Source organism: Manis pentadactyla, chromosome 1 (assembly GCF_030020395.1).
Source record: "Manis pentadactyla isolate mManPen7 chromosome 1, mManPen7.hap1, whole genome shotgun sequence".
In the NCBI taxonomy this organism is placed as follows: domain Eukaryota; kingdom Metazoa; phylum Chordata; class Mammalia; order Pholidota; family Manidae; genus Manis; species Manis pentadactyla.
In genome coordinates this window covers 132,099,631-132,120,870 of record NC_080019.1, presented here as the reverse complement: position 1 = coordinate 132,120,870, position 21,240 = coordinate 132,099,631, and the positions used below count along the sequence as shown (strand labels likewise).

Genomic DNA, 21,240 nt, shown 5'->3' with positions numbered 1-21,240 from the left:
TAGATAGATTTCAGTCTAATTTCAAAAATAGAGTAAACCAGTGAAAAATAATTAGACAGCCCAGGAAAACGTAAGCACTCAGATACTCATATAAAGTTTGTGTGTACGTGCGTGAGTGTTTGTACACATACAGGCAAACCCCAGAGACACTGCCAATGTGGCTGGTTCCAGACCACCACAGTAAAACAGATATTGCAATGAAGTGAGACAAATGAATTTTCTGGTTCCCCAGTGCATGTAAAAATTTTGTGTACACTATACTTTAGTCTTTCAAATGTACAATAACATATGTCTATCAAACAATGTACGTATTTTAATTAAAAATAGTTTATTGCTAAAAAATGTTAAACAGTGTCTGAGCCTTCAGTGAGTGAGTCATAACCTTTTTCGGGGGAGGATCCTGACTCTATGTTGACAGCTGCTGACTGATCAGAATTGTGTTTGCTGAAGGTTAGGGTGGCTGTGGCAATTTCTTAAAATAATACAACGAACAGTGTGCTGGATTGATTGACTGCTCCCTTAACTGATGATTTTTCTGCAGCATGAGATGCTGTTGGATAGCATTTTGCACACAGTAGAATTTCTTTCAAAATTAGAGTCAATCCTCTCAAACCCTGTCACCGTTTTATCAATTAAGTTTATGTAGTATTCTAAATCCTTTGTTATCATTTCAACAATCTTCATAGCATCTTTACCTGGAGTAAATGCTATCTCAAGAAACCACTTCTAATTCTTGGTTTCTTCCTATTTTTACCACATCTGCAGTTTTGTCTCAGGGAATAGAGAGGCCCCAGGAGGGGGAGAGAGACAGTGGAATGGCCATTGGTGGGACAGTCAGAACACACACATTTACTGGCTAAATGTGCTGTCTTATATGGGTGCAGTTCGCGGCATGCCGAAACAAATACGGTAGAGGAATCAAAGATCACTGATCACAGATTACCATAACAAATATAATAATAATAATAATGAAAAGTTTGAAATATTGTGGGAATTACCAAAACGTGACACACAGACATGAAGTGAGCAAATGCTATTGGACAAATGGGACCAAAAGACTTGCTCGCACAGGGTTGTCATAAACCTTCAATTTTTTAAAAAAAGAAAAACAAAAAAAGCACAGTATCTGTGAAGTACAGTAAAGCGAAGAGCAAAAAAATGAGGTGATACCTGTATATACATGTGTGTATTTTAAACCCTGCAACTAAAATAGAGATTCTTAAGAATTAAGGATACTTCCTTTATTTTTTAATCTTAGAGTATTTCTATTACATAGAATCTAACATTTCAGTATGAAAGACACCACACATATAAATGAGCTGAAAGAATTTTATAACAAACACCCATTTATCAACCACTTGGATTTTACTATAAATATTTTATTATATTTCCCTTATCACATATTTATCCATCTCTCAATCCATCATAACTCTTCTGCATTTCCAAAAATATCAGTATACTTAACCCCTATGCAATTCAACTTGCATATCATTATATAGAGCTGAAAATTTGTTTGTGATTTCTTTAGGTAAAACTCACTTACCGCAAAATGCACAAATTGTTGCATTTTATGAGTTTGGAAAAACCTTTCTATCGGTGTTAACTCAAGCCCTATCAAAATTCAGAACCTTAGCATTACCCTTGACATTTCCTTCATGCTCCACCCCAGTCAACCCACATGACCTCCCAGGCAACCACTGAGTTTTTTTCACCATAGATAATTTTTATTTGTTATAAAACTTGATATAAATAGATTCTTACAGTGAGTACTCTTTTGACTGTCTTCTTTCACTCAGCATGATGTTTTAGGATTCATTTGCAGTGTTCTGTTAACCAGTAATTCATCCCTTTTTATTGTTGAGTCATTTCTGTTTGTTTTCCCATTCTTACATAGATGTGGTCTCATACACTATTTTCCAGTCTCGGGGATATAGAAGAATGTAATACTCTGCATGGCTGCATTGTTATTTTATCTCTAAGCCTATTTCAATCCTATGATGTAATTTGTCTATGTCCATTCTCATAGATACTCTGTAAGGGACATTTTCACTTTGTGGAATGCTAAATTAGATAGCATACAGTTTCAACTTGAAAATTTAGATTTAATTCACAATCAAAATACCACCTGCTTACTTGTAGGACACAGAACATAACAAAGAACAAACAGCAATTAGGCCATACCCCACACTTGAATGAGATATTGATGTGTGTTGTACTGAAGCATAGTGGGGTCAGTTCACTATCCAGTATCTCTTTTGCTTTCCTCATAAGAACATAAGAACATACTCTACTTTCTAATAACTTGATGTGTTTTCACATTGTCTTAACTAAATGAACATATCACCAAATTTAGTTTAGTTTCTTTTCCACATATTGAGAAAACAATGTATTCTATAACATAATTACATATATATATATATATATATATATACACACATATGATGCACATCTATCTACCTATAAACATACATATAACTATATAACTCCAGGATGAATTTTATGTATCTTCATTCTTTCTCAGCCATTGAGAAAATATAAAATATTCATGGAATAAATATTAGGTAGCAAGCACTGCTGTATACCTAGCAATAAAGTGGTGAACAAAACAAGAACTTTGTTTACATGGAACTCATGTTCTAATGTAGGAAGACAGATAATAAATACTAAAAATGAAAATATCTGGGAGTGATAAGCACTAAGAAAAATTAAATACAGAATGATAAATTACTACTAGGGATTAGGTTATCAAAGACATTTCATGGGTAGTGAAATGTAAACTGAAGAGTGTGTGCTAAGGACCCAGCAATATAATGAGCAGGGAGGAGCATTCTATCCAGGTGTAACATTCAGTCCAGGTATAACTGTTAAGACAGAGTTAAACTTTTTATGTTAAAACCCAAATGAACATGAGTGGTGTGAAGCAGAGAGAAACTGATATAATATCAGGGAGGAGAATTGTCCAGGTACCAAAGTGTTACATCTTCTTGGGTCAAAATAAGGAAATTTTTTTATTAATAGAAAGCTTCTGGAAGTTTTTAAAGATTAACTTCTTGTGAAGAATGGATTCCTGGGGATATAGAAGAAAGATTTAAAATAAGGAAATCTAGGTAGGGGGATCTTGAAATACTCCACATAAAAATGATGGTCTTTTGGACCAAGGTAGTAATACCATAAGTAGATAAAAGTGTGAAGAGTCTAGATAGAGTTGAGGTATAGTCAACTATTTTGGGGTGAAAAAAGAGAAGCTAAAAAGGACCTTTGTGTTTTTGTCTTATTTAGCCAGACGGATGTTGATGAACATGTCCAAAAGGAGGAACATTCAAGTTCTGTTGTTTATTTTTATTTCACTCTATTAATTGTTATTTTATCCACCAACCCTTCTATTTGTAAATCCTGCTGAGTTTAATTAACCTTAAAGTCTTTGGAAGATGAAAAAACATGGTTAATTCCATGGTTGTTTTTCATCAGAACTTTTTATATCACGATTTTTCCCTGTTTTGGGAAAACAGTTTTCAACTGTTGTTTTTCCGAAATGTCAGTGTTCAAACTGGAAAAAGATTATATACAGTCTCAATGAGAAATAAGATAAAGTGACTTGACTAATTGGATTTATGCTAGTTTCTAAACATGATTGTAGGCATTCTGAGACTAGTCCTTTCATGTTATCACAAATTATAAGACTATGTTGATTTATTATGGAACACTTTAAATCACACATTTAGAGCATTCTTGCATAAAGAGTGTCATGTTGCAGAAGAAAAGAGAAACTAAAATCAATGGCATAAAGGATAGCATTCAGGTAAAGCCTCAGAAAATTCCATTATTTGGCTCTTACAAATTTAAATTTACATTTATTTTAAGTTTTCATAGCTTAACTTATAAAAATAGATAATGATTCCTGTTTCATGCAACTACAATTATACTCTTATTTACCCAAGCATTAACTTATAATAACAAATATTCATTGAACACATACACAGTCAGGCACTAGTCTAAGTTTCTAAGACACAATTATGAAGAAAAGCAAATTAGTCTCTGCCATCATGTAGCTTTTACTCTACTTTCCCAGTTCTGTTAACTGAAAGCACATTTCAGTTAAAAAAGCAATCCAATGGGTAAAAAACTAGTAATTTCTATCATAAATGCTTTTTTTTTTTTTAAAAAAAAGAAAGACTTATCAGATAGACATATCTGAGCAAGCTGTGAAAAACTGAAATATAAAGGAATAATAACTGGCCAAAGTGTGTATGTGTGTGTATGTGTGAGTGTGTGTGTAAATGGCTTTTCAATGTTCAGAACGAGAAGCACCCAACTCCTGCCCTCTTTACTGCCACCATACGGGAGAAGAGAAATACACATCTCCTGTGCACTCAGTCATCCTGTCCCACTTAAGGGGGAAAAAACTGAGAAGCAGGTGTGAGTTCACAGTCCAGTGGCACAGACTCACTAAGAGACTGATACCTAGCACAATACTACGAATACATGCCTTCCACAGCACACCTTACCAGATATTACCAAAGGCCTATATTTAACAGTTCCTTGTAACCAGTACATCATGTTCCACCATCAAGAAAATATTACAAAGCATATAAAGATATAAAACAGTTTGCAGAAGCAGAGCATGTATCAGGACCAGATTGCAATAAGGCAGGGACATTGGAATTATCAGACCAAGAATTAAAATATGTAATTAAAAATACATATTTATCTAACAAGCAAGAAGAAGTGAGCAATGTAAGCAGAGAGATGGATATTCTAAGAAAGAACCCAAAGAAATACTTGAGTTCAAAACACCATAATGGAAATAAAGAATGCCTTTGATGAAATTACTAGGAGTTAGGACATGTCTGAGGAAAGAATCTCTGAGCTTGACAAGATCATAATAGGAAATGCCAATACTAAAAAGAAACAAACAAACAAAAAAGACTGGAAAAAAACCCAATTATCTAAGAACTGTGGGACAACTACAAATGGCAAAACATGTGTATAATAGGAATACCAGAAGGAGAAGAAATAGAGAAAGGAACAGAAGAAATATTTGGAATGGTAATGACTAAGCACTTCCCCATATTAAAATCAGACATAAAGACATAAATCCAGGAAGTTCACGGAGGGTAAATGCCCAAAACAAAACAAAAACAAAGCTACACATAGCCATACCATTTTCGAACTACAGAAATTTAAAGATAAAGGAAAATCCTTAAAGAAGCTAGAAAAAATAAACACCTGAGAAGCAAATGTAAGAATTACATCTGCTTTCACACACACACACACACACACACACACACACACAGCTGATCTGTATATGCACATACATATATATCTCTATTATTGAATTTTTTCTCATATACCAAGGCAGTTTCATTAATATTTCATTTTAGCACTTAAATTTCTGACTCATCCTTTTCATAAAGTAAGTAGTATCCCATAGTACTAGATACTATGATGTATTTCTTTTTGTTATAATTTTGATGAGCCTTTAATATGTTTATGATATTGAAATACAATATGCTCTTTTGAACTTCATTCTTACATAAGTCCTGCTGTAAATGTACACTAGGCTCCTAGATGTGGAGTAGGAGACCAAATCTGAAAAATCCTGGTGAATTGCCTACAGAAGTCTATACCACTTCACACTTTCAATAAAGTCAGAGAATACATATTTCTCTATGCTTCTCAAACATTGAATATTGTAAATTTATTTTTAGTTTGCCAATATAATAAGCAAAAATATCATTTAAAATTTCATTTTTGTGATTTGGGTTTAGTTTGAGTTTATTCGTTTTATGATTTTGTTTTGGTCACTTTATTTCTTCTTGGATTTTCCTGCCCATATACTTTAGACATTTTCATAGTTTTTTAACATTTCTTTTACTTTCTGATCACATGACATGGCCCTTAATCATTTTATGTTGTATTTGTTGTAAATATTTATCCAAACCTATCCCAAAATTAGGATTTGATGCTATTGTATGGATCATTCCATTTATATTTTTAAAAAATAATGAATTTTATAAAATGGTTTTTGGTGTACATCAAGAATTTTTCATTTTGTTTTTCTTTAATTTGTTCAAGTTACAACTTTTACTATATTTCACAACAGAAATCCTCCTTGTATTCCTAGGATACTGATGACATTTAACACTGATTGAGTGCTGCATGTATGTCGGACACTTATCTTCTGCAGAAATTAGTTTGGTATTGTTTTCACCTCAGTTTACTAACCAAGCAACAGAGAACAGAGATGTGTTTGCAGAGAATGTTAGAGACAGCTACTTCGTTTTCAGGGCACATCCTCCGAACTGATCTGCTGTACTTGTCATCATTTTCTGCTTAATAATCACTTCTAGAAATCTGGCCCGAACTTGTATAATGTTTACCAGCCTGTAAATTGTGAAATTGCCTATAAATTGCAATGTACATTTTTAAGCCAATTTAAACAAAATATTGCCTGTCAACTCTTTATAGTTCCACAGAAAATGCTGATAATCATTGTGATGTCACATCTAAAATATATGTGTGTGCTTCAGGTATATTTACCAAACGGTAAATAAAATATGCACTTTATATTCCTTATAGTATGTATTGTAGTAAGAAAGGTTATTAGAAACAGCCTAAATGTCTGTCAGTTCCTACATACAACAGGTAGTGCACCATGAAAAGGAAAACTGCAGATCTAAATGCTCTTTTACACGCTCCAGGAAATACCCAGTGTTAATTGAAAAGGCAAAATTACACACACTTAGTATGTTACCACTTGTGTAAAAATAACTATGTGCATTTTCACATATATATGCTGATATATATATATACATATGTATATATGTAACAATTGTATTTCTGATAGATAACTAAGTATCCTACAAACAGGAAATTGTTGGGAGATTCACTTTTCCCTCTATAAACTTCTGTAGTAGTCTGTACTATATAAATATATCAGCTAGTTAAAAATTAAAACAGATCATTAAAAAAAAAATAAGGATTTTAAGCCACCTCACCTTTTTCTCTAATTACTCTTTCTTTCCTTTGAGTAATGTTTATTTTATCCTTTCTAGTTTAAAGTTGTTTGCTTAAATGTTTATTTTTGGCAAGGTACACACAATTAAAATATAAATTCACTACTTTCTATCCTTTCTTTGCATTCTGTTTTATTTAATCACAGATCTATACATATTATTAATTATAATAAAAAATAAAATACAACCTTCTGAATCACTTTTCTGCTCAAAATCAACAGTAACCATGTTTCTCCAAACAGTATCATCCTTTATTTAATCAAGAAAATTGATGGCATGAAGAATTTTTTTAAAGAATTAATTGAAGAATAACAACAGCAACAAAATAAGAGAACAAAACAACATAAAACTAAAATCTAATGGTGATGGGCTCTTTAATCATCTTTACTAATACAAAGATCTTGCTTACTTGGACTCCCTGATCAGGGAATGTTGCTAAGCATGCTCCACAAATTTTAGAGGTATAAAGAGCTCTTTATTATTGACGTCTAAATTTTTTTCTCTACCTACTGACAATAAATATTCTTCACTTTTTGATGTGTGAGTTACCTACATAGTCAGATCAAAGCAACAACCAAACCTTCCACCTGATCAAAAGTGATTATGATCCTTGACATTTTCCTATTTAAGTCTCAACATTTGTGAGGTCTGTTAAATATGTGGGCCATTGTTGGTTTTTTGTTGTCTGCTTTGTTTTGCATGTAACCCTAGTTAACTTGATTTTCAAGAAGTAATTTCAATGTCAGGTATCTACTTTTACAGTATCAAACATAACAGTTGCAGTGCCTATGATGCTCAGTGCTCTACCATTAGATCCCTCCCTTCTCACTCTGAGACCCTGGCAACCACTGCTTTTATTTACTGTCTCTATAGTTTTGCCTTTTCCACAATGTCATGTAGTTGGAATTACACAGTAAGTGGCCTTTCAAACTAGGTTATTATCCTTGGCAATATGCATTAAAAGCTCTTTCATGTCTTTTTGTGGCTTGATAGCTTAAATTATGAGTAATATCCAGTTGTATACATGTAGAGTAGTTTGTTAATCCATTTATCTGTTGAAATACATCTCAGTTAGTTCCAGATTTGGGCAATTATGAACAGTGTTTCTCTAAACATTTATGTACAGATTTTTGTTTGCTCACAAATTTACAACTTATTCAGGTAAGTACTTAAGAGCACATTTGCAGGAATGTAAAATAAGACTACGTCTCTGGGTAGTTGAAGGTTACCATTCCTTTCCTATTTTTCTTTTGTGTGTGTACCATATTTCTACTCTGTATTATGAGTGCATCATTTCCAACCATTATAATTTATCATTACCAAGTGGATTCCTTGTTTTTCTTTCTTTTTTATTGTTTCTTAGGTATGAAACTTGGAAGCAAACTTTCTATTTTTCATGATTATGATAAATTAATTACTCTCATATCTTATAAGTCCAATAAAAATGACATGTATATGAAATTATAAATGAAAATATCATGGATATATGTTATAATATTGCTGTTATTTAAGCTATTTTCTTAAAATATGAATATAAATCAGTGATCACATTATAATAAAAATTATTCATATAAATTCATGGAGATATATAAAGCAATAGAACACATAAATTTTATCTTCCAAATTCAGAATAGAAGCAATATTTCTGATTCTGTATTTCAAATTTTTACAAAAAGCAATTTTTTATTGAAGTCTAGTTGATATAGAATCTTATATTGGCTTCACAGATACAACACACTGGTTCAGCAGTTACGCATATTCTTAAATCCTCATCCCAACTATTTCAGTTACCATCTGTCAATATAGAAAGGTCTTACAGAATCATTTGCTGTATTCTCCATCCCCATGACTGACCAAGTTGTATTATTATTGAAAATTTTTGTTTCCCTTTATTCCCCTTACCCTCCCCACCCATCCACCCCAACCCCTCCCCCATGGTGACCACAAGTCACTTCTCAGTGTCTATGAGTCTACTGCTATTTTACTCATTTTGTTTTCAGAATCCACAAATAAGTTAAATCGTATGGTATTTGTATTTCTCTGCCTGGCTTATTTGACTTAGCATAATACCCTTTAGGCTCATCCATGTTGTGGCAAATGGCAGGATTTCTTTTTTTGTTGCTGAATAATATTCCATATTGTATATGTACTCCATCTTCTTTATCCATTGACAGGCACTTTGGTTGCTTCCATATATTGATTATTATTGTAAATAATATGGCAATAAACATAGAGGTTCATATATCTTTTCAAATCAAGGATTTTGTTTTCTTTGGATAAATTCCTAGAAGTGAAATTACTGGGTCAAATGGCGTTTTCATTTTTAGTTCTTTGAGGAACCTACATACTGCTTTCCACAGTAGCTGCACCATTTATATTCCCTACAACAGTGTCGAAAGGTCCTCTTTTTCTCCACATCCTCACCAACACTTGTTATGTCTTGTCTTTTAGATAGTGACCATTGTGCCTGTCATGAGGTGATATCGCACTGTGTTTTTGATTTGCATTTCCAATAATTAGCAATGTAGAGCATCTTCTGTTTTTCTTTTTCTTTTGGTATCATTAATGTATGATTACATGAGCAACATTTATGGTTGCTAGACTCCCCCCTTTATCACATCCCCACCCCACATCCCATTACAGTCACTGTCCATCAGCATAGTAAGATACTATAGAGTCACTACTTGTCTTCTCCGTATTATACTGCCTTCCCTGTGCACCCCCCCACCCCACATTATGTGGTGGAGCATCTTCTTATATGCCTGTTGGTCATCTGTATTTCTTGATTGGAAAAATGTCTATATAGGTCCTTCACCCATTTTTTTAATCAGTTTTTTTGGTGTTGAGGTATATGAGTTCTTTACATATTTTGGATGTTAAACCCTTATCAGATAAATAATTTCTGAATATATTCTCCCATACTGTATGTTGTCCCTTTATTCTGCTGATGGTGTCCTTTGCTTTACAGAAGCTTTTGTTTGATGTAGTCCCACCTGTTAATTTTTTATTTTGTTTCCCTTGCAACAGATGTGTCCAGAAAAAAATTGCTCTATTCATTGGTGTCTTCTTCAGTTTTTCTCATTAGTGTCTTGTAGTTTTCAGGGTATAGGTCTTTCACCTTCTTGGATGGTTTTATTTCTAGGTGTTGTATTCTTTTTGATGCAATTATAAATGGAATTGTTTACCTCATTCCCTTTCTGCTAGTTCATTGTTAGTGTATAGGAATGCAACAGATTTCTTGGTATTAATTTTGTATCCTGCAACTTTGTTGAATCCAATTATTAGTTCTAACAGTTTCTTGTGGAGTCTTTAGTGTTTTCTATATTTATTTTTTCCATTTATTTTTCAAAAAAGTTTTTGTAAAGCATATGGCTAGTTAGGAGGAAAAGCTACTCCCTGTCATAAATTTTATTTAACAAAATATTTTTCATTTATTTCCCAAAATAAACTTCAGATTTAAAAATTATAAATTTGAACTACTTTTGCCAAAAAATTAAAAATTTTCATGAGAAAAAAGAATTCTAGATAAAATGGAATTTATTAATTTTATTTTTTCTGTGTGGGAAATACATGGCAAGATGAATTTAAATGAAAAAAAAAATATTAGTGGTATTTTTATTTTGACTGTTGGATTTACTTGGTAGGAAATGGGGGCAGATAGAGATTTTAAACCATGTTCCATGATGCATCCACTTTTACGTTAAGTAGGTAAAACTTTTATTTTTCTTTATTTTTCTAGGAAAGATGGATCAAAAGAACCAATAGTGGAGATGAGAACAGAGGATGAAAGAATCACTAATCATGAAGATGGGAGTCCAGTAAATGAGCCAAATGAAACAACACCATTAACAGAACCTGAGTATGTAGCTTGAAAGGCTCAATTATTTTTAGTTAAGTATTTGTAAAGTGATACCACATTATCATTATTTGTAGCATATATTTACAAATAATGTCAGTTGTAGAAAGTGTTTCTTTTTCAATGAAAGGACAAATGAAAATCTAAAATCCACTTTCTACTGAGACATTTCTCATGAAGATTTGAGTCGGTGTCAGAGAAAAATCTACTGTTCAAACATATATCTGTAATTTTACGCAGAAAATCAAAAAGATAGAAGCATGTTGCAAAGTTAGATTTTCCTACACTAATCTCACTCTATAAGAAAGTGAAACTTTCAAAATGTGATTGATTTTTACTGTAATAAAAATGGGTCAGGAAATTAGTCACCACTTTGAACAAGAACATGAAAGTCTAAAATATGAATAGTGTTAAATATACACAAGTCTATTTTAAAAAGAAATAATGTTTGTTGTGAAGAGGAAGTAATGCTGTTTGTTAAGCTATCATTTTAATATCTATATTGTCAATGGTTCTTGGTCTCCATTCAAGATTATGTTATTTACTTCTTTCTGTGTCCATCAGAGCTCCATTAAAACCATAGTACATATTTCAGCTAAACCTGAAATGGTGTTGAACGTGTGCAAAGATAGTGTTCAGGCACATTAAAGTTAAAATGAAAAAACCAAGATGTCATCGAGAAGTGCTAGTAATTGTTGTATTCTGCTGAATGTATTTGATACTAACAAAACCATGGCTATCATATTATTTTTTAAATACTACTTACCAAAATGATTTTTAAATTTTATTCTTTCTCAAACCAAATATCACTATTTCCCAGCAAGCATGACCTTTGAAGTAAATTTGATTCAGGCATCTTATCCTAAATCCAAGGTGTAGTCATAAGTGAAGAACGTAACTTGTTTCAGAAAACCCCTCTCTCTGCTCTCAAGGGCCTGAAATGATTAATATTTAGACAAATCCAAAGTACTACTCTGTAGCTAAAATTTCAGTATAAAATCCTCAGGCCATTTTTAGTGACTACATTTAGACATTATTGCATTCTAAGTTGACGTTTACACTTGCAGTGGCAGCTTTCACAAGGTGGGTTGTTTCCCCTTTAGAAATCAAAAGTCTTTTCAATGAAGCAAAACATTACACAACAAAACTCATTCCTTCGATTAATTAACACAAAATGATATATTGGTGTCTGTGAAAACTAGTTAAGAAAATATCCTCACGAAACAGCTGTATATTAAAAAACATCACAAAACAAAAACTGAAAAGATAATTTAATGAATGCTCTGGTCTTCATTTATAAAAGAGAAATGCTTACCATAAAAGTAATAGAATTCATTGTAATCTTTTCAAATGATAATTTAACATAAACATAATCAGTGACACATATGCAAAAATACATCTAAGAGTTAGTTGGAAACATGTTTCATTGTAAACTCAATACATAGTTATTTGAGTAAGAGAGAAATTAAGCGTTATGCCAACCTTCCATCCAAACTCTAAATTTCTCTACACATGGAAATGACCCAATTTTAATAAATTTAAGTATTTTAATAATATTTTATTGTCATTGTTTTCAGTACTTCGGAATGGTAGAAAGGAAAAACTGTGAATTCACTATTTATAATGCCCATAAAAGAGCTTGCCCTAGTAGGTGCAAAGTAGATGCTACTTTATTCCCAGCAATAGATCATAGTAGTTTTTGCCCATGACTTACTTTTGTTTGGTTAGTTTTCACATAAAGGTTTTGATCTTCAGACTACAATGATTTACTTTTCTCATTCAAAAATATAAAAGACCCAGAGGAGTCTTGTATATTCAATAAACCCCAGAGGAGCTAGCATAGTAGCCTTCACTGCCCAATAAAATGGTGAGATTAAAGTCATAGAGTTAAAGTGGAGTTCTATTTGCAACTTAAATTTTTTTAATATGGAAAAAGAAAGCAAAACTACCCCCAAAGCCACATACACAAGATGTTATAGTAAACCACTGAATTTAAGACTGATAGAAAAAAACTAAAAATCTTGATTCATTGTCATCATAGTAAGATTTGTGAAGCTATCTTGATATTAAGAAATAAAGATTATTATTGCTTCATAGATTACGAGAAACAGTTTAAAAAATTGTTCATAAATGATACAAAAGTTACAAGAAAAAATGACAGTGAAAAGGAAACCAACTAAACATATTAGGCAAATATAAAAAACATGAGAAATTCTTGAAATATATTCATTTGCACTGAGTTCCAAAGAATATGACAAAATTATCCAGCCTTTAAAGTTTATGTAACAGAATATGGCAGCAACTTTCAATTCTTTTCACTTGACAACTTGGGCACTAATAAATTATCTAGTTGATATATAAAACTATTTTGACTTTTTTACATTTCAAAACACTAAATTATGTTTTTAATAACAACAACTGCATATCAAATCTAAGCTACCCCATAACAAATGATCTGGTGCATCTAAATTTACAAATACATTGTTTCATTTATCATTCTTCATTACATTGCATTTTTACAATAGACAATATTGTCTTATTCTCTTTTAGACTATTTTTCTTTCAGTCTAATATTATTTTAACAAATCTGATTTCTTTTTTCATTATAATAGCTGTAGCATATTTCCTTCTATAAAACAATAACTTAGATGTTAAGGAATACCATTTAAAGTGTCTTAGCAAATGAAGTTTATTATTTTTATATTTCCATCCAGAAAATTGCCTTTAAAAGAAGAAAATGGGAAAGAAGTCCTAAATCCTGAAACTATAGAAATTAAGGTTTCTAATGACATCATACAATCAAAAGAAGATGACAGCAAAGCCTAACACCGAGATTATAGAAGCTTGAACAACTCTACAAAGAGCATTTGGATTGCAGTGACCCTCTGACCAAAACTATTCCACTGACCTTAATTTCATGGGAAACTTCTAGCTTGGAATAGCTTGTACACATATACATATGGTCAAATACTCCTGCCCATAGTCCATTTCCTTTTATTGCTGTTATTGTTGTTGATAATTTTGTTATGAATTTCAATATAAAGACCTGACTGGCACCAACTCTTGGTTATTGATTTGACTCTTTGATTGAAGTACTGCAATTCATAATATGGCTAATGTGCTCTATTTCTCAACAACTGAATTTCAGTCCACAGCCTCTCCAACAAATTGGGGTTTAAGAAAAAGCAAAACAAAATAAAAGCTTTGGAAACTAAATGTTTAAGAAAGCCCTGAATGCTATTAATCTTATCTTGGGCAAATAGATGATCAAAGTGGATTTCAGTTTACAATGAAAACACTTAATAAAGGTCTTACTTTTTATCTGGAGAATTTCAGGGAACCCAGTCTTAAGTGAGCCAGTTATCTTTAGCAGATATTAAAAATTGAAGAAACTTTGGAAAACTCTTTTTAAGTTATAATTACAGTGCTCTTTCAATGTTGACTTTTGATAGACGGAAGTGCCAGATCAAAATAGTTACCCATTTGAATGAATATTAGTTGTGTGTAAAATTAGATAAGAAAGATTCCATAAATATCTCTCTCTTTATATATGCCATATTCACTCACAGTAGATTACACAAAAAAACAAATGTATTGCAAGTGAAATATATAATATTGATTTCTGCCCTCAGCTTCAAATAAAGTAAATTGAAATGGGAACAATATCAATGTTGTCTTGATATATTTATAAATATGTGATTATCATTTACTTTTTAAATATTTTATCAAGAAACAAGTCCTTAATGTTCAAATACTTCAAACCATATCCTCAGATACATTTTTTTGCCCATTGCTTTAGATAATTTTTGCTTAAAAATTCATTTTCCTGGTGTTATAGGTCAATCATTAAATGTAATTGGCTAATGGAATTAAAACTCTTGGTTTAAGAGAAATTAACATTTAAACATGTCATAAAGTGTCAGTGATAAACAATTGAATTTCCACTATCTGTTTGTATTCTGGATGTTGTAGCTAGAAGTCATTTTAAGATTTTGATAAACTTTAGTTAAAGAAATTCCTTAACTATTCAACACAAACTTTCTAATATTGCTTGTTAGGGCCTATACCAGACTTCCAAGCTATGCAAGCTCCCAGAGGTAAGAGACTGGCTTTCACGTATATGTAATGCTAAAAAAAAGTATTTATGATTATAAGTATACACACCAGTTGGGAGCAGGTTTTAGATTCTTTCTTACCCTAGAGAGCCAAAGGTTTCTTTAGACCTCATTGCATCCATACCTTTAGTATTTCAGGTGGTATTATAGGTCAAATACTGACTGGTTGTGAAATGCATACCAATAGAACATTGGAAGAACATTTAAACAATTCAGAACTACCTGCTGAAGGGTGTCTCTCTGGAGATAATTTGATGAATATTAAATGTAATATTAATGCCACTCATGAACAGTTTTATTTACAAAGTGTTTGAAACTGTCAGCCAAGAGAGTTAACTAATTCTATAAAACTTTTAGTCATCAGCAGAAGAGAATGTGCTCATATGCATGTCCAGGTACTAAGTCTCCATAATGTCCTTGCCATAATTTACAGAGTTACAGTGCAGGAATCTCTCCTTGCTATCCTTTCTGGCGTATTCTGAAGAAAAAGAATTCCAATGCCTACCTAAGAACTTAAGTAGGAATTATCCAAGTCGTCTTTTGACAGGTTTGACTGTTGCTATTTAAGTTATATTTGTCTGATCATCTGTTTGCTTTATTTTACTATTTTTCCCTCTTTGTACCAATGTGCTAAAATTAGTCAAAACATTTGAATTAGTTTGTGCAAAGTAAATGGGCTTAGTAAAGTGTCCATGAAGCAATAGCCATGAAAGCTAGTTTTTCTTGGATAGGGCTATATGGTTTTCAATTAATGATAGTGAAAGAATTGGGAAAATGGAGAAAGCAATTTAACATGTTTGCTATTGTTACATTTGTGCTATACTTCAAGAGCAGAGAAATCATAATAAAGAACAAATATTTTTGTTTTCTAGATTTAAAACTTCTATTTCCCTCATTTCTTTGGACTTCCCATGTAATTTACTTTTTATATTTGCTTTATATATAAATATATGTATGCTGTTAAATATCTTACCACTGATGTGGAGTAATGACCTGGAGTTAACAGCTAATCTGGGACTAATTGTACACAGACTGTTTGAATTGTCTGAGTGGTCCTTCTCTCGTGTCCTTGAAATCTGTGCCATGCAGGAGCAAGGCAATACTGTGATAAAGTTTTTTTTTTTTCTTTCACATTTCAATGGAATGCTCCAAATTGCTCTCTGTAAAAGTTTCCAAATAAGAGATACTTGTAGTAAATTGTAAAATACGAGTAGAACTAAAATAATGTGTCTCTTTTTTTCATTTTATTCTAGACTAAATATATGCATTTAACTATACAAATGATATTTTTACTGTCAGAGTACTCTTAAATGTTAGTATAAAATGTCAGAAGAGTTGACTGAATATAAGTAGTGTCAAATATCAAAACCCTATGCTACTTTAAACAAAAGAATGAAAATATCACTGAAAATATTGATATTTCCTGATAAGTTATGTGCAATTAGGCAATGACAATCTATATTCAACATGTAAGAGGAAGCAGTAATATCAGCATTTTAGCACATATTTTGTTTTTAAAACTGGCACAAATTAATGTGTCAACATATTTTACAGTGGTCTGTAAAGGAATTTAAGAATTGTGGTTTCTAAAGATTTATTTATTATTTTTGTGGGTTGATTTATTGCCATTCTATTGGTACTAATGTCTAACATTAATCTTTAAAAGTTTTCCTTTATTTTTAATGTTAATACCTATAAAAGCATTTTTCAAAGACTATTTGATCCAGCAAAGTGTATATGAGTCTTAGTCTTTGAATTAGACACTTATATAAGGAGAGGGTTTTATTAATCGAATTATTTATTTGAGTGCCAACAATTAATTGTAACTTCATAATCATTCCTTCATTTTATGCTTACTTTAAATTACTAAGATCTATTTGTGCCTTTGGATTAGCATGACATTCTGCTTTATTAAAATAAAAAATGTAACTGCAGTCTTTATTGATATGCATCACTCACATCTGTGACACTTGAATAATACTGTCTTATTTACCTTCAGTGAATAAGCTCAATTCAAACTACTTTACCTTGAATACAAAATCTAACTATAATAAATTATACTGTGTAACTTATTTCCACTCATAAGAAAACAATTATTTGATGCACACACTAAATATATTTATTTTTTCTATATTATTGTTATAGATAATAAATACATTCTAGATATTGTTGAAATTGAGTTTACCAGTTATAAGACAAAGACAATAGATGACCTTTTCAAGATTGGGTGAATTATTATGGTGTCACTTGGGTCTACGTTATTCCTGTTTTGTATTTATTTGTTATCATAAATCATCCTTTCTTGTTGATGATAAGATAATCATTGATGAAAATATGTACATATGAAGTGATAGAATGATCTTCATTTCTTAATTTAAGAAATATTGGAATAACATATTATAATTACTTATTAAATTTGTAATGTTCTTTTTGTGGAGAATAATGTAAACCCTCAATTTCAATTGCTCATGGAGTTCTTTTTTCAAAACAATTTCCAGAGTGCTTATTCAACAAAGTTTATGAATAAGTGAAGATATTTTTTAATGAGATTATTTGCATTATTTATTTTTAGAGAAAAAAGATTTGCATCTTCTTATTAACACTTTGAATCATTATTGCATTGTCTCACATTGAAATTGTATATGGATATATTAGCATATGCTAAAACTAACCTGTGGAAGGTCACAGAAATGAAAAACTTAAATCCTAAAGTGAAAATACTTCAAGAAAATGTTATACTCATGGACTGTGTTCTGAAATGAAACAATTATATGTGTAAATGTGAAAGTTTTAAAAGGGCCTAGACAGTAGTTGCTGAACACATATTATTTCCTTGCAGGTCTGTCCTCACCTTTTTAAAAAATTGCATTTACCCATGTAGAGGCAGCTATTTAACATTATACAAGCATGCTGCTGGATTAATTTTTCCCTTCTTAGACTTCTATGTTATATATAATGCTTCATATTTATTTAATAACACATTTAATACTCTTAAAAAATACTTTATTATTCACTATAGGGTTTAATCAATAACTGAAATACATTAGTATTTTAATTTTTTAAATAAATTTTATGGATTTTGTCACATGATGTTCATAATTATTAATATAAAAGTTGTCCATATAACCTTAATATTTCCACTTATTTTCCTAAAATGAAAACACTTACCTATAGCATCTGGTTTTAGCCTTCCTTAGAAAAGAGTAAGCAAAGCAATGGGTGTTGGAGCATTTCAACTCACAGGCAGGCATAGGAAAATAGAGCAACAAAGAACTGAAGGAATCCAGAAAGGCAAATGGAATTCTCCATTTGGAATAGCTAAGAGGGGCCTTATTCTGAGAAGTGCAGGATCAGAGACTAGGAACATTGCTTAGATAAAAGTTTAGGCCATTTATACTGATGCAAAGGAGCAACCTTAGTGAAATCCAGAAGAGAAAGTTAAAAAAGATAGAACCAATGACTCAATTTCACAAATAGGGTTTTTTAAAGAACAGTGTGCATTATATAAAATAAATAGCACTGTTGAGAGCCAACATATTCAAATTCTTAAAGGAATGTTTATGGTTTAGTATTTGCCTCTACACTCTGTTAGGAATATGTGAACTTCTGAGAAATAAAGGTTAAAAAAACCTTTTTAAATATATTTTTTTGGTATGTGAATTCTATGCTGTGTTCAGTATACATTAAAACATACGTTTTTTTATTTTCTTTAACTTATATATTCCATTCAAATTCTATATTCTTAAGTTAGCTACCACCGAGTTTTCTTATTGTTTCAATATAGTATGTCCCTATGAAATGCTGTACATATATATATGTCTAAACTGTAAAAATTATACTGCAAATGTTGAAGTTTTGTATTTATGAGAGACATGAAAGTATGGCTTACAGTATATCAAAATTGTCACTCTTCACCATTTGTATATTAATAGTAAAGATACTTTTACTTTAATAAAGTGTTGCACTTTATGTTTATTTTGAATAATAAGTGAGCTTATGATTTGATATTTTTCATTTTTAAAAACAATTTTCAAACCCATCTCTATATATGCAAAAGAAGAGAGTGCTTTCAGCCATCTTGCTTCACCCTGAGTCACAATCTCTTGGCTTCTCCACAGTACCCAGGTCACAAAGTTTAATTAATAAACAGTTGGTAAGAACAGTGGTTCTCAAAATGTGGTCCCAGGTCATAAACATCAGCACCCCCTGGGGCTTGTTAGAAATGTAAATTTCTGAATCCCCACCACAGACCTATGAAGGCAGAAGAATCTGGGAGAGGGGCCAGTAGCTGTGTCTTGACAAGCCTTTCTGGTAATCCTGATGCACACAGAAATTTGACATTTACTGGCTAAGAGACACATTTTGAATAAGCTAGTACTAACATCTAGTTCAGCTGAAATTTTATTTTTCATTATTACATAGATTACCTTCTTATAGGGCTTCATTTGACTTAGAAAAGAAGAGAAGCTAATCATTCCTTACATGCTACAAGGTGTTTTCGTTTTTTTTTAAACCAATGTAAAGTGTAACTTATTCTTTAAAAAATAAAGTAAAATGCTGGATTTTCACAAGGGAGCAACTGCGGATATGAGCCTTACAAACATTACAATTGACATACAAAAAAGAATAAAAATAACATTAAATAGTCATTGAAAGGTGCAAAAAAGGCATTGTTTTCTCATTATCCTATATTTAATTTAAAAAACTATTATAATGAAATGCAAACTATATCATGAGAAAGAGGCTAAAATTAAATCCCTGATATATGATGGAGATGCATCGGGTAAAACTTTGTAAACATTCTAGAGAATTTCTCATTTTTTCTGACCCAAGCCATTGTCTACTATAAATTCTCTTTACTTGTAGTATAGGTAATGAATGTATATCTCCTAAGATTCATGTCATATATCGAAGTCTGTCAAATTTCTTTTTAAATACAATTTTCTCTGAATTTTCAATGCACATGTTAGGATGTTCTCAAAACATAAATATTTCTATTTTATGTAAAGTATCATATATATATATACATATATATATATATATATATGTATATATATATGTCATGTGTGTGTGTGTGTGTGTGTGTGTGGAGAAAGAGAGAAAGAAAGAGATACCCTAGGCATAACTTTGCTCTGCAAAACAACATGTATATATCTGGATATTTTAACTTCCGGGATAACTTAAGCCATCCTTCATACACAAACTTTTTTAGGAGGTAGGTATGTTGGAGGCAGCTGTACTCTGTATTAGAATAATCTCAAACTCAATCATAATATTATCTACTCTGACTTTTTATTAATCCAGGAGACTATAAGGCAAATGTTTCTAATATTAAGTGTCTTAGTATTCGGGGAAAAAAATAACCCGATAATTCACTTCTCATCAGTCTCTTCTTCTTCTTCCAATTTCCACATTCCCCCCTGGATCACCTTATCTTATTTTCATCTATCACAAGCATGATCAATGAAACTGACTGGCAAGATTGAGACATATAAAAGAAAGAATGATAGCCAAATCAATCCAAAACATTTGTAAACTATCATCTCAAGATCAAATAATTACAAATTCTTTTATGGAGTCATTTCATAAATAGAGGGTTTGTTGAATGAAGTCACAATTTTCTTTGTACTTGGGGGCATTGGCTGAGAGAAGGTATAGGCATCTAACTCGTAAGCAAGGACCTGAACCCTTTTAAGGGAGTGGACTATATGCTAAAGATCAAACAGTGGGGGTTGGAGAAGATTTATCACCAGGTTTGACTAAGTGAAGCTCTCCTACCAATTCTAGTGGAAACATCCTGACAGCATGAATGAAATTTTCACTAACCCCAAAACCAAGAGATCCACATCTTTACTCATGGGAAAAAAGATGTGGGAAGAGTTTCCTGCAAAGTTGCAGTGGGGATAGAAAGGGGATCATTGAAGTAATATTAGAAATAGATAAGAACCCAGATGCTAGAGTTAGAATAGAGCAGGCTTACGATCCAATTCTATCTAACTATTGCTAGCTCTGGACTTGAACAATTTATATAAAGTTTTGAACCTTAGTTTCTCCATCTTTAAAACAGTGGTTGTAAAGTGAATAATATTCATCTTTAAGGCATGAAGTAAAAGATTTATTGAGATAATATCTAGAAGTTCTTTATGCACAAAACATCAATAAGTGACAGCCATGATTACCTCTGTTTCTGCCGCAATTCAACACTGATTCCGATAATTTGTGCTAAGCATCTACTTCATATTCTTTAGAGACA

The 21,240-nt window shown here is 31.5% G+C and overlaps 1 protein-coding gene across 2 annotated transcripts in view; it reads left to right on the top strand.

Annotated features, from left to right (window-relative positions):
• Positions 1-18,945, top strand: part of NCAM2 (neural cell adhesion molecule 2) — a 504,953-nt gene extending 486,008 nt beyond the window's left edge. For both annotated transcript variants that reach the window (XM_036881527.2, XM_057501625.1), the window contains 2 exons: positions 10,756-10,875; positions 13,587-18,945. In XM_036881527.2, coding sequence (XP_036737422.1) covers positions 10,756-10,875; positions 13,587-13,698 — 232 coding nt within the window. In that variant the 3' untranslated portion in view covers positions 13,699-18,945. The remainder of the gene's footprint in view (positions 1-10,755; positions 10,876-13,586) is intronic.
• The last annotated feature ends 2,295 nt before the right edge of the window (positions 18,946-21,240 follow it).